Here is a 15,191-nt window from a genome sequence, read left to right on the forward strand (position 1 = left end):
AAACAGTTTTGTGCAGAGGAGTGGTCCAAAATTACTCCAGATCGTTGTGCAGGTCTGATCTGCAACTACAGGAAACGTTTGGTTGAGGTTATTGCTGCCAAAGGAGAGTCAACCAGTTATTAAGTCCAAAGGTTCACATACTTTTTCCATCCTGCACTGTGAATGTTTCCATCTTATCTTCAATTAAAACATGACAACAGCTAATGTTTGTGTACTATTATTTTAAGGAGACTGTGTTTTTCTATTGTTGTGACTTACATGACGTTTAGAGCGCATTTTATGGCCAATTCATGCAAAAAACCACATAATCCCAAAGGGTTCACATACTTTTTCTTGCAACTGTACACATTGTTATTCTTCAGAAGTGCTAGTGATGCCATTCATGATGATTAATATTTACTTCATAGTAAATTTTCATTCTAAATCAGATATTAAATAAGTGAAGATAGCCATCAACATTAAAATAAGTTAAATTAGGGATGTCTTGCAATTGAAACCTGAGCTAAAAAGATACTTTCATGTTGCCAACAGTGTGTATATCTGCTGATACTTCCTTAAAGAAGCTATGTCTTTTCCTGAGCTTGCAAGATACCTGTACAACTCCAGGAAAATTTGGAGTTAAGAAAGTGAGTCCTTCTCAAGGCACTTAACTGCACTCTGTCAGCATTCCAATTTCAATTCAGATTCATATTGCAAAGCCACTGTGTGAATCCAAGAAAAGATGCAGCTGATTTAAGGAGGTATCAAGTGATGTAGTCTACATATCCATATTTATTACAAAGCACAACACACCATTATATTATATATGACAGGGGTGTCAAACTGCCAGCCTGCAGGCTGGATGCATCACAGTGAAACCATGCCTACCCCTTGCCAGCAATGGCAAAAATTTGTGATACGTCGTGACACATGACGTTGCGAGTTTGACACCACTGATATATGATATTCTTGGTAACAAATGCTGAAAAGTAAACATAAATAATGTTACTATTCACCATACTGTCTTTTTATTTGTAATGTGACTCTAGTACTATTTGCTATTTTTCTTTGCACTGTCAATACAACTTCATCAAAGAGCAAAACAGGTGTGTGTTTTTTCCCAAATCTGAAAGTGTTTTTTTTCTTCTCCACCTAAAAATGCTCTGCAAAACATAGAAGCCGATCAAATTTAAAAATTCATGGATTGTAAGGCTAAACTACTATAGCTACAATATACAGCAATATAATAAAAAGCATGCCCTTATTATGAAACAAAAGAACTTTGGAGAAACATTTTCACTTGAAGTTTGAAATCCCAAATTGCAAAATTTGAGGGTACTATTTAAGCAGTCAAATCCATCCAAGTCAAATTCAGTCCTGTAATCCAGATGAAAACACCCCCCAAGCAATTAGTTAACTAGCCTCCACCTAACACACTCAACAAAAGGGAGACTACCACTTATCTGAGTAATATATTTGGAGATTATATCCTCCCTATCATCTTAAAAAAGACTAAATATACCCAGCTCCTTAGAACTGTCTTTATAATACTTCATACTCCCTGATCATCCTCAATATCCTTCTCTTAACTAGTTACAATTTCTCTGAATTTTTCTTCTAAGTGCAGCGTTCAGAACTGAGAGCAACATGAGGTTGGTCTGACTAAAGCAAAATAAAATGGAAAGACTGCATTATTTAGACATTATACTTCTGCTGATGCAATCTAAAATTGCATTTACTTTCTTTACATCCCCATTACACTGCTTTCTCATAAATACAGTACATACATGCTTCATCCTCTACTGCACATTTGACATTTCCTTCCTAAGAACTTTGTACTTATCTCTGTTAAAGTTCATTACATTACTTTCAGCCTAGTTTTCTAACCTATTTTGATAACTTTCAGTGTTGCTAATGTTTTAGCTATCCCAGCTAATTTTGTGGCATCTATAAATCTGATAAGGATTCCTTCCCTTAAACTAAGTTACTGAGAAAAATATTGAAGATATCAGATCTAGGATTGATCCTTATACCACCTGCTCAATACTACACTCCAGTATGATGTAGCACCAATGAGCATTCCCTGAGTACAATTTTGAACCAAAAGTATAGCCATACGTAACTATATTGCTAAACAACTTGTTTTGAATTGCTCTGTTGAAGTCAAGGTATATGTAATGACTACAGCATTCCCATAATCTATTAAGGAAATTTCCTGATCAAAAATGAGGTAAGATTAAGTCTGGCATCCCAGCACCTCCATAATCACATAATCACAATCTGGGTGCTTGGCAACCAGTTGACAAACCAGTTGTAGCACCCTGCAATCACATGATTACCATTTACAACCTTCCTTGCCAACTTCCCCAGAAAATCAGTGGGGAAGACAGTAGGAAAAGCTGCAAGTGGTTGGGGTAAATCTTCCCCACCCACACAATGCCTCCCCAGCATCTCTGTGGTCATGCTGTACTGGCACTCGCATATCTTGTGTATCCTCCCCAACCCATACCCCAATATCTTACTCATGCTTCTGATATACCGTATATACTTGAGTATAAGCCGAATTTTTCAGCCCACTTTTTGGGCTGAAAAATTCCACTTCGGCTTATACTCCAGTCAACAAAAAAACTTACCGAGGACTTGTGCGCGGCCGAGGCTTTGGTGCTTCCGGGATCGCGCGCACCTCTCCCAAGCCACCGCCATCCGAGACCTGCCGAAGTTTGGGGAGGTTTGGGGAGGTGCACGCGCACCTCCCCAAACCTCCCCAAACGTCGGCAGGTCTCCGTTCCTCCGCGCCCTGCCTGCCTGCTTCCTTCCGCAGCGGAAAGAAGCAGGCAGGCAGGGCGCGGAGGAACGGAGACCTGCCGACGTTTGGGGAGGTTTGGGCGCCTCCCCAAACCTCCCCAAACGTCGGCAGGTCTCCGTTCCTCCTGCCGACGTTTGGGGAGGTTTGGGCGCCTCCCCAAACCTCCCCAGGTCTCCGTTCCTCCGCGCAGACCTGCCGACGTTTGGGGAGGTTTGGGCGCCTCCCCAAACCTCCCCAGGTCTCCGTTCCTCCTGCCGACGTTTGGGAAGGTTTGGGCGCCTCCCCAGGTCTCCGTTCCTCCGCGCAGACCTGCCGACGTTTGGGGAGGTTTGGGCACCTCCCCAAACCTCCCCAAACGTCGGCAGGTCTCCGTTCCTCCTGCCGACGTTTGGGGAGGTTTGGGCGCCTCCCCAAACCTCCCCAGGTCTCCGTTCCTCCGCGCAGACCTGCCGATGTTTGGGGACGTTTGGGCGCCTCCCCAAACCTCCCCAGGTCTCCGTTCCTCCTGCCGACGTTTGGGGAGGTTTGGGCGCCTCCCCAGGTCTCCGTTCCTCCGCGCAGACCTGCCAACGTTTGGGGAGGTTTGGGCGCCTCCCCAAACGTCGGCAGGTCTCCGTTCCTCCTGCCGACGTTTGGGGAGGTTTGGGTGCCTCCCCAAACCTCCCCAGGTCTCCGTTCCTCCGCGCAGACCTGCCGACGTTTGGGGAGGTTTGGGCGCCTCCCCAAACCTCCCCAGGTCTCCGTTCCTCCTGCCGACGTTTGGGGAGGTTTGGGCGCCTCCCCAAACCTCCCCAGGTCTCCGTTCCTCCGCGCAGACCTGCCGACGTTTGGGGAGGTTTGGGCGCCTCCCCAAACGTCGGCAGGTCTCCGTTCCTCCTGCCGACGTTTGGGGAGGTTTGGGCGCCTCCCCAAACCTCCCCAGGTCTCCGTTCCTCCGCGCAGACCTGCCGACGTTTGGGGAGGTTTGGGCGCCTCCCCAAACCTCCCCAGGTCTCCGTTCCTCCTGCCGACGTTTGGGGAGGTTTGGGCGCCCAAACCTCCCCAAACGTCGGCAGGAGGAACGGAGACCTGGGGAGGTTTGGGGAGGCGCCCAAACCTCCCCAAACGTCGGCAGGTCTGCGCGGAGGAACGGAGACCTGGGGAGGTTTGGGGAGGCGCCCAAACCTCCCCAAACGTCGGCAGGAGGAACGGAGACCTGCCGACGTTTGGGGAGGCGCCCAAACCTCCCCAAACGTCGGCAGGTCTGCGCGGAGGAACGGAGACCTGGGGAGGTTTGGGGAGGCGCTCAAACCTCCCCAAACGTCGGCAGGAGGAACGGAGACCTGCCGACGTTTGGGGAGGCGCCCAAACCTCCCCAAACGTCGGCAGGTCTGCGCGGAGGAACAGAGACCTGGGGAGGCGCCCAAACCTCCCCAAACGTCGGCAGGAGGAACGGAGACCTGGGGAGGTTTGGGGAGGCGCCCAAACCTCCCCAAACGTCGGCAGGTCTGCGCGGAGCAACGGAGACCTGGGGAGGTTTGGGGAGGTGCCCAAACCTCCCCAAACGTCGGCAGGAGGAACGGAGACCTGGGGAGGTTTGGGGAGGCGCCCAAACCTCCCCAAACTTCGGCAGGAGGAACGGAGACCTGGGGAGGTTTGGGGAGGCGCCCAAACCTCCCCAAACGTCAGCAGGAGGAACGGAGACCTGCCGACGTTTGGGGAGGTTTGGGGAGGCGCCCAAACCTCCCCAAACGTCGGCAGGTCTGCGCGGAGGAACGGAGACCTGGGGAGGTTTGGGGAGGTTTGGGGAGGCGCCCAAACCTCCCCAAACGTCGGCAGGAGGAACGGAGACCTGGGGAGGTTTGGGGAGGCGCCCAAACCTCCCCAAACGTCGGCAGGTCTGCGCGGAGGAACGGAGACCTGCTGACGTTTGGGAAGGTTTGGGGAGGTGCGCGCGCACCTCCCCAAACTTCGGCAGGTCTCCGGACGGCGGCGGCTTGGGAGAGGTGCGCGCGATCCTGGAAGCACCGAAGCCTCGGCCGCGCGCAAGTCCTCGGTAAGCTCCGGGCAGTCACTTGCTTCGTGTCTCCTGAGGGAAGGGGGGGCGACTGGAACGGGCGTGTTTCCTCGCCTGCTGGGCGCCGCGATTTGCCCGGGGAACGCGCGGGCCCCGAATGGCAGCGTGGAGTGAGGAAGCGGACAGCCAGGGCTTCCCCGAGAGCCGCGGCCACACAGGGTATTCCTGTGTATTCAGGCTTGCAAAATGGCGGATCGAGCCTCTGCTGGCGGCAGAGGCTTGCAGAGCGCGGATCCAGCCTCCGCCGGCGGCGGAGGCTTGCAGAACGGCAGATCGGCTTATACTCGAGTCAACAACTTTTCCCAGTTTTTGGGGGTGAAATTGGGGGTCTCGGCTTATACTCGAGTTGGCTTATACTCAAGTATATACGGTACATCTTACAACCTCCCCAACACACACCTCTTGTGCACCCCTCACACTCTTGTGCATCCTCTCCTCTCCTCCCCTCCCCTCCCCAACCCAACCCTCTCATGTACTATTTTGCACCACCTTCAACTCATGCCTCGCCTCTTGCACATTCCCTGACCTGGACCCTTGCCACACTCTTGTGCACTCTTCCACCCCCTGCTGCACCTCTCAAAGATTCTCTCACATCCTCTCCAAACTCATGCTATACCCTCCTTAACCAAAGCCCTCACATACCCTCCCCAATCCATGTCTCATACATCCCCTCACTCTCCAACCCTATGACACCTCTCACATGCACCTTTATAAATTCTCCCTAACTCTCACAATTTCTTCCTCGCACCCCCATGCACCACCCAAACCCAGCAGTAGCCACTTACCTGCCTGCTGACCTGTGCCTTGCAATGTCCTGTCAGCTTCCCCATTGACGTAAGACAGTTTTCTTGATCAATGGTCATGAACTGGATTAACTATACAATTCAGACTGCAGAAATTGCCATCTTTAAGTGATACAGTTGTGCTTTACAAGCGCACTGCTCAGCAACCAAAATTCAGATCCCAATTCCAATAGAAAGTCAAGCTCAATTTGTATCACTTCACATAAATATTGTCTAAAATCATTATATAATATTATAAAGAAGCTCAATTGCCAAACATGTTTTATGATCAAATACTCAATACACCACACAAACTGTTAATATATCATGGAAATTATTAAAATTATTTTTCTTACCAAACCAAGACTGCTAAGAAATCTCTCTACATTAATCAGTATTCTAGTATGGTCTTTTGGCATTAAGAGTTTGGATTGAGAATTTCTGCTGCAGAATTCTTAATACTCAGCTGTGGCAAATACAAAAATAATACCTACCCTAAGAAAAGGCTTTGTTATGGATATAATATAGTGGATGGCTTATTGCAATGTGTAAACTGCAATTTATATACAGTATACATTACTTACAAAACACATTCTCACAATTACAAATTATGTATTTCTTTAGCATGCCTCATCTACTATGAGTTCAAGAATCAGTAAAGTTTTACTAGTTTTGTTCCTATACAAATTCCAAAAGGCACACAGGTGCTCACAAGGAGGCAAGTGACAAAATGAAATTCCATAACATCATGCTACAAATCCTATGACTTAAATATGATGAAAATATTCAAGTATGATATAGTAGACTTTGCATCATGACATAAGATGTACATTTTGTCATCTTTCCATCATTACTTGTAATTTGTGATGTACTTCTATGGAAAAGTGATACCTTACTGGGAACTAAATTTTGAGTACACCCAAAAATCAATATGAGAAATTTGCCTCTTCATAATTGTACCAACCAAATTTTCAAAGAATCACTTTCTTCAACTCATAACTCAGAATATTGCTAATGCTAATAGATGGTTTTTTAAATGAGCATACAGGTAGTCCTCAGGTTACGAGCACAACTGAGCTCAAAATTCATGTGAAACATTCATTAAGGGAATTTTTGCCCCATTTTACAACTTTTCTTGCCATAATTGTTAAGTGAATCCCTGCAGTTGTTAGTAACATGGTTGTTAAGTGAATCTGGCTTCCCCATTGACTTTGCTTGTCAGAAGGTCGCAGAAAGAGGTCACATGACCCCAGAACACTGCAAAATATGAACCAGTTACCAAGCATCTGAATTCTGATCATGTGACTGTGAGGATGCTGCAACAGTTGTGTGAAACATGGTCTTAAGTCACATTTTTCAGTGCCATTGTTAACTTTGAACATTAACTAAATGTTGTAAGTCAAGGACTACCTGTATAGCAAGATACTATTCCGAGTTATTCTCATTTTTTTCTCTTTCAACTGGAACCAATCAAATTAAGTAAAATGTTTTCTGGTATCATATTAAGTCAGGGTTTTTCAACCTTTTCAGCCATTGTACCACTTTTAGGATATGGCGACATCCGAGTACCACCAGTCGCCTAGCTGTCAAACAGATGATGACCACTTGTGCGGTGCTGCCACTGGTTCAGCTCATTCCCCTCCCCCGCTACCACTTTTCTAGGATGGTCACGTACCACCTGCCAGGTGCCAATGTACCACAGGTGGTACCCGTACCACTGGTTGAAAAGCCCTGTATTAAGTGACACTTCATCAATTCTAAGAAGTACTAACTTTATCATGAGTGGTCTAATAACAAAGCTGTCTCATCATGATTCATCCAACACTTAGCATAATACTGATATCTCAGCTGTTTATAACATGACTTCTAGCACATACCGTTTTGTCTTGCACCAACAGCAGAAATTATAACTGGAACTGAACAGTGACTAAGTGTTTTCTTTATCAGTGGTGCATAAATATCTTTTACTTCTTGAAATGAAGACTTGTCATTTACAGAATATTTAATCACAATGATATCTGCTTCTCCAATGAGGTTCCGAGACGTGTACCAGTCACTTTCAAAAATATCCTATACAAAACAAAAAGATGGAGCTAAATTCCCTTTTTTATTGATCAAGAGATCAGAGCACACAACTGTATAATAACTGAAAGTTTACTAAAACTTAGGATACAACATTTCTTTTTTGGGGTATTAAAAATGTGTAAAGGTGTCTGTAATGAATCAATTGTTCAAACTTCATCTTGCTTTCTATGTCTTGCTTTCTATGTCTTGCTTGTAGCAAACTTTATGTTAATATGTCAATTTTACAGTTATGGGTTTGTATACATAGGATGGCTAGATGAAACTAACAGAGTTAATGGCTGCAAAGGATTTTGAATCCAGAAGTCTAAATTTTAAGATAAACTTTATATTCAATTATGGATATATTTTATATATAAAATACAAGCATCAAAACTACCACTTAGTTTTAGTTAATTATAGCAATATCAGATCATTGGTGCAGTACTAATAAATTTGAAAGCAGAAGCATTTGACTTTTAAAATGTTGTCCTTACTGGAAATGAAGGAAAAGGTATAACTGAAAACTTGTATCTCCTTCACTGGCAGTTTATTCCTGACCTGGATTTACTGGATAAATGCCTGCCATTAGTTCTTCATTTCTGAAGATCAGTAATACCAGCTATTAGAAATCAATTGCTAAAATTCCTAGTAAATACAGTATTCCTTTTTTAAAAGGCTGTTCCAACTTTCTTGTAAAGATTAAAGACCAAATAGCTAACTAAACAAAACATTTTACAAGGGCAATTACAAATACTTTTTCTGAGATATTGAATGTACCAACTTATGTTTTCCTACATTTTTCCAGCATGTACGAATACCATGGTACCCTTTGACCACTTTGATACTCCACCTTTTATTACAATCTTTATAATGCTTTTAAAGTTCAGATTAGAATCATGATACATTTATTCTTATAAGAAATTGAAGTTCAACTGTTTATTCATGACATTCTGAGAAGCTCACTACTTTAGAAATGAAAGGTCAGCCTAATGCCCTTATTGTCAGCTGATGGAAACCTTAGGCCTACTATGAGTGAATTTTCTGCTCTTTTTTTTTAGGTTGTAGTATCACAATTCGCAGGACATCAGAAATCACACAATTTGAAAATTTAATTAGATTAGCCAATATTTTAAGTAACTGAGAAAAAAGAGAACATAGGCTAAGTTCAGAAGGTTCAGAGGTATGAAAAGAACCTGCGAGTGGAGATGGAATTGAAAAGAAAGACAAAAGGTATGCAGGAACAATATTAAGAGTAGAGACAGAAAAGACAGCAGGAATAACAAAATTGAAATGACATAATGTAGTTTGACATAATGAATATTCAGAAGTTTTACACCATGAATACACTTCTCAATCCACATTCTGAGCCTAACAAATGATCTTAGTGTTGAAATTCCTAGATTTTTACACATACAAGATATTGCTCAACTAATGACAGATATTCCTAGATGTTGGCTAGCTATTTCAAAGATTCAGAGGAGATCCTTATTCATACACATACAAAAATTGCAAGGTGGGACTAGAACCATTAGAAAATAGCAAACATTCCATCTGAGTACAAATTAACATGGTAAATACCACAAGCGATGTCTGTTTTAGATGTATGTAGAACACTTTAAAAACTGCTGCAAATAATGACCTCAATAAAAAGTTAATCTCAGATGCAGTTTATTCCTGAAGTCTTATATAAGACATATGTAAGTAATGAAGTTGAAATGCACATTTGAGACAAAAATACAGGATCACCAGGATCAATAATCTTCAATTATCTATAATGTTTGCATGTAAATGTATGAATTCAAAGTTAGTATGTAAACTCGGGGCATGTTTTCATAATTACTTGGCACAGACTATTACCTTCAAATGCACTGCAGTTACTCTTCTGTCCCATTAGAAGTCTTGAGCACTAAATAGATTTTTCCCCAAAGTTATCTATGGATATTTCAAGTACAACATACTTCATGAATGGGGGAGGGAAAGAATGGATTGTAGCTGAATATAGATCCAGTAAATACAGATCCTAGATGTCATCATCAGAATAAGTTAGAAAAAGTGGCTTTGCGCATGTCTCTTCAAGCAAAAGTATTTTAACTAGTTCTTGCATTAATTAGCTATTAAGCCTGTCCTATCTCCAGACAGGAAACCCTAATCCTAAGTGAAATTTCTATACTGACACATTAAAAGAAATCCTTTTGTCTCTGACAATTGCAGTAGGTACAATGCTGTAGTGTTATATAAGTCTACTATTCAATAATGTCTGTGACAACAATGTGAAAAACAACACTGTGGTGAGAATGATAAGAACTTCCTCATTACCTATCCTTCTTGTTTAGCTTACTTTCTTAGTTCTCCTGATCACCCTGGAAGTAGTGACTACTTCTGCTGTGCTGTCCTGGTATTATAAAAATAGTTATACACTCACCCTAATATTCCTCTTAACCTCTTTATGTCACAGATTGGAAGCATATTATTTACATTATAAAGGATTATTTTCTTATTTAAAATTAAAACCCAAGGAATATCGTCCACAAGCACCAGATAGTTTCAGGAGATGGAACCTATTAAAAATATGTTATCTATCAACAATAACTAAGATAAGCAGCATTTCACTTCTATGGATTATACCACCATCATCTGACAATACTGATAGACTTTCACAGAAATGTAGCTCTGTTATTTCAGATATGGGATTTATTTCTTGTATTTAAAATTTAAACTGCAAGTTATTTATTCACCTCCATATAAATCACTCAAAATCTCACATAGATATGAACCTAGTTGCTTATAAGGCTTCTAACACCAGAAACATCACTAAAAGCTATTTTTTGCATGATTAAGAAAAATAAAATGTTAATTTTTTATAAGTTGGCATTCATAGAGTATAAATATTCTAAGCTGAAAGTTAATTTGCTTTTAGAAAAAGATGTTAATTGAAATTTAACATTGCAAAACAATATTGGTTTCAGTAAAAAGAGTTTTATTCTATGACACAAAACTGTTTCAATGTAAGAATAAAAATGCTTCTTTTATATTTTAAGCTTGTCAGATACCCCAAAATATATTCAACTGGGAGCAATCTTAAAAGATTTGCTCTCTTTTTTATCTAATTTAACATATTAACAGCTGAATACTAGTTTAACACTTGGCCCAGATTATAATAAAACTACAGTGAAATAAGTCTAGGTATTTCAGAGTAGACATGTTTAAAACTGATCTGTAACTTTTTACCACATTCTCTTACCCAGAGAGGACAGTCATGTATCACCAATCTGACATTTCCAAACACACAAGCTTGATACTCGGTGAATGCAGGATTTCTAAGGTAACTGGCAGAGTTTAATAACAAATTACTGTCAGTCTCTGAAACTAAAGCACTTCTCCCAAGATAGGTCCAGATCAAACTCTTCTGCTGATCATCCTCGGAAAATCCATCTCTTTCATTCCCAAAGGCTACAATGTGAACAGACCTACAAATAAATAACATTTCAGTATGTTGCATTAAACATTTACTAAGACAAAAGTACGAAAATGTAGGGCTAGGAAAAGACGAAAACCAAATTATATATAGATATATATACAGACCGGTATACACTGATATAAACATAGACACACAGATACCGGTATATTTGATTTTAGTGGATGCCTCACGCTAAAAGAACAAACAATAATCAACATACATGATTTTAAATCCAGAAGCCCGAAAGCAAATTTCCTTGGAACTCCACAAAAACTGCTGGCATTACAAATCCAAAGCCGTTTGAATTTATTCTTCCTCCATTTCCTGAGGCTGTTTCATTCACCTAGTCGCAAATCGCGGTAGCTCTGGGGAGTTTCCGTTCATGTCTTGTTGAGCAATCTTGTCTCTGTAAGCCAGAAAGAGGGTTAGCTTCGTGACAATAGCTTGCTTGCTGTGCTGAAGATGAAATTAGCACATAAACTCAGCAACTACCAGCCTCAACCTCAGCCATTGCCTCGTGACGTCAGTATACACTACCAACAAAGAATATTAACATCCGCAAAAGGAAGAGCGCTTTGTATTTTTGCAAAGCCTGATACAATCAAGTGAAACGCACACACATAAACTACAGCTTGGGGAATGGTAACATCTCACTGAACAGAAGGAGACTACGTGATATATTGCTGCTGCTGAAAAAAGATGCATAATAAATCCATGAGCTCACTGGCAGCCAATCCACTTCCAGAGTTGCCATATGCAAGAAGTCAGGCAGATCAAGTTAAGAGAGATGTCAATATTCAAGGAAAGAAATGTTCCCAATTTAAAATTCTTTCCACTTGCCCAAGGCAGTAGCAGTTTTTAAAAGAGCAGGAATACAAAACCTTTCAGATTTCACATTGTGCTGTTTATTATCAACTAGCAGGCTAACATTAATTTTTACTTAATTTTAAAATTTAAAAAAGTTTGCAATGATTTCCTCATTTCCCGTGATCAGTAAAAGCCAAATGTATTTTGAAAAAGAAAAAAAATGAGCATTTTAATTACAGTGTTTGCCTGGCCCTAGGTACTTCTATAAATTAACAATATTATAGAAATATCATTGTCAACAAAACTCCTAAGAGAGTATTTCAATTACAAACTCTGGTGTTTACATGAAATAGAAAGGAAAAGATCTTTCTTATATTTTCAGTATAGTAGTTAAATTTGCTAAAATGGGTGGAAATATGCAACTTTATTTCATTTTTTTCCAAATTGCTAAAGTACAGCTATTTGGTCTTAAAATGTAAAACAAGTTAGGTTTACAGTAACTTTAACAGACAATAAAAGCCTGCTTTTTTAATTAATTTATTTTCCAAAATCTCAAATATAATCTGTTATGTAGAAAATTACTTGCTTAATTTAATGAATTTAGCATAGTATATAGAGCAAATATATTATTTAACCTACTGTCATTGTGCAACCAATGCACCACTCTGTAGCACAAGAGGTAAATACTGGCAAACTTGGGGTTGCAAAGTACAAAAACAAATGTAGAGGAGAAAATCTGGTAACTCAAAACAGCCCAGTAAGTACTAAGACTATGCAATGTATACTGACCGTTGCAGGACAGAAACATAACATGAGGAATTAAGGGAGTAATTAAGTATTTTTTATGAAATTCTAAATTTAGAATTTATGAAATTCTAAAAAATGTTAACAATAAAATAACTCCAATTAAAGATGATCCACAGTACATTAGTTTACTTTTTGTCCACTTTTGTAAAAAAAAAATTCTGGAAAAATACTATTTACACACTAAATATTCTCAAAAGTTTCTGGAAAGTAACAACAACAATAATAATAATAATTTTATTTGTATACCGCCCTTCTCCCAAAGGACTCAGGGCGGTGAACAGGGCAACATATAAAAGTACAAAGATACAAAAGTTAAAAAGAATTAAACAAAATGCCCAAGTTAAAACAATAAGTAAATATATTTAAAACAACGATAAAATCCCAACCCATCCCCCATCAGGCCAGGCTGGCTTGTTCGAACAAATAAGTCTTCAGATCGCGTCGGAAGGAACGAAGGTCGGCACATGTTGCAGTTATCAGTATTATACTTTATATCCTCTGTGAATTCAACAGAGAAAGAAAGATATCTTTATTCGCTATTTCAATACTTAGGTCCTTTTATTTTTTTCTTTCCATTAAACCCAATTGGAGTTGGGAGTTAACTGTGGCAATTTCACACTGATAAACTTTGTCAGCTGCTATGGGCAACTGTCAATGCTCTAAGGAGGCTTAGGCTCCTATGGGTCCTTGGCTAACAATATGATATGCCCTGTTCCAGCTGATGTTGTAAGCAGGGTATGTTATAAGTAAACCTAGACATCTTTGTTCACCATAATGGGATCTGTAATTTCCTAGAGACAAGAAAATGCTCTTTGAAGTTAAAAAAAATCACACAAGTTCATATTTGTATGTTTACATGTATTGTACAGAAAGAGCCAACAAAGATATGCAGTTAGAACTCAGCACTAAAAAAGACACATTGCATAGTGTCCCAAAATATTAGTGTATAAAGTCTTATTAGTCTTCTAAAAGGCATTAAAAGCAATAAAATTAAATGAAGGTTGTTTGTTGCATGTTTTATTAAAAATATTAATATGCATGTCTGCTCAAAATTATATGAATTTGTAGTAGAAATCAATGTAAATTATTTAAATTAAGGTTTTTCCCTTAGTAATGTAAATTAACTGCTATAAATCTGTCTAACCTGATATCCTTTATTGTTGTATAAGTAGTTTAACAACCATAATTAACCAGATGTTGAGCTAAGTGGTCACTAAGTGAAACTGTGACTGTACTTATACTTACTTTTGCCTTGCTTTACAAACCAAGGTGTAAATGCAAGAACTGGTTGCGAAGTTACTTTTTCATCATTGTTGGGCTGGGAACAGTTACTAAATGAATCAGTTGCTAAACAAGGATTACCTATAGCTTAGTTTTTATTATAAATATTTAACCACCCACTAGTACCTTATTCCCAGACCTCTTGAATAAGGGAGTCAAGCTATAGTCAAAATACAGCACATAAAATGAAAGCCTAAACATGCACATTAATCTTATTCTGATAATTCAATTATAAAAATAAGTGTCATAACAATATATATTATTTCCCAGCCTGATAACACATTTAAGATAATATTCCAGCCTGGAATATAGATTTATGACCTAAACAAACATCACTGTGATCTCTCTCAGGAACTATATTACAGTGATAAAGCAAGATATCAAAATGGAACTCAGAGTTTCTCTCTCATCACAGCAAAATTAAGGACCGCAAAGCATTTTTTAAAGAAATTTATATGATAAAATCAAACTCATAGAGAAAATAGCAAACTTTGTTTGAATATAAGAATACTTTGAGATTCTAAAACAAATCTACTAGCAACATATTTATTAATTACTTTCAGTATTTAAAGAGAATCCTATGAAATAAAAATCATTTTGGAACCCCAAAAATGGAAAGGCACAAAATATCAGTGTCTGAATCACAGCAGTGCTGCTGCATTTAACTTTAAAGTTGGGGAAATTTTGTGGGGCAGGATGCTTTTCATTAATTAGATTTTAATGGGAAATTGATTGCTAGGCTCTCCCTCCATCCACCCCAGAAAATAATGACAATGACAATGGCTTTTAACATTGACTACAGGGTAATCCCATCAGATAAATTAGAATCATAGAAACGATTTTTTTCCTGTGACTTTACTTAGAAAGATGAAGCATTAAAAAAAATCTGCCTGATTATTATTAATAGTAATAATGGTTTATATTTTGCCTAATTTGTAGCAACACTTTTCTTCATGGTAGGTGAAATACTTTAGATAGAAATTAATCACTGCCCCAATTTCCTTTGGAAGAAAAAATTGAATTGGAATTTTTATTCTGTTTCCAAATATGGCATATTTCTGTAGTGTTTTGATTCACGTGTATTTAAGAGTACACATCTCAAAGCATTTGATAACCTACCCAAAACAAAACAAAACAAAACAAAACAAAAAG

At 39.8% G+C, this 15,191-nt stretch overlaps 1 protein-coding gene across 4 annotated transcripts in view; it reads right to left on the reverse strand.

Moving 5' to 3' along the window:
• RHOBTB3 (Rho related BTB domain containing 3) overlaps positions 1 to 15,191 on the reverse strand; it is a 70,404-nt gene that overhangs the window by 23,966 nt on the left and 31,247 nt on the right. For 2 of the 4 annotated variants that reach the window (XM_083354568.1, XM_083354570.1), the window contains 3 exons: positions 11,365 to 11,550; positions 10,929 to 11,154; positions 7,501 to 7,693 (listed from right to left, as the gene is read on the reverse strand). In XM_083354568.1, the coding sequence (XP_083210694.1) occupies positions 7,501 to 7,693; positions 10,929 to 11,154; positions 11,365 to 11,366 (421 nt within the window). In that variant the 5' untranslated portion in view covers positions 11,367 to 11,550. Of the gene's footprint in view, positions 1 to 7,500; positions 7,694 to 10,928; positions 11,155 to 11,364; positions 11,551 to 11,636; positions 11,766 to 15,191 lie in introns of those variants that run through there. The other 2 variants (XM_083354569.1, XM_083354567.1) reach the window with 2 other exon arrangements.

Source organism: Vipera ursinii, assembly GCF_947247035.1.
Source record: "Vipera ursinii genome assembly, chromosome: 2".
Classification (NCBI taxonomy): domain Eukaryota; kingdom Metazoa; phylum Chordata; class Lepidosauria; order Squamata; family Viperidae; genus Vipera; species Vipera ursinii.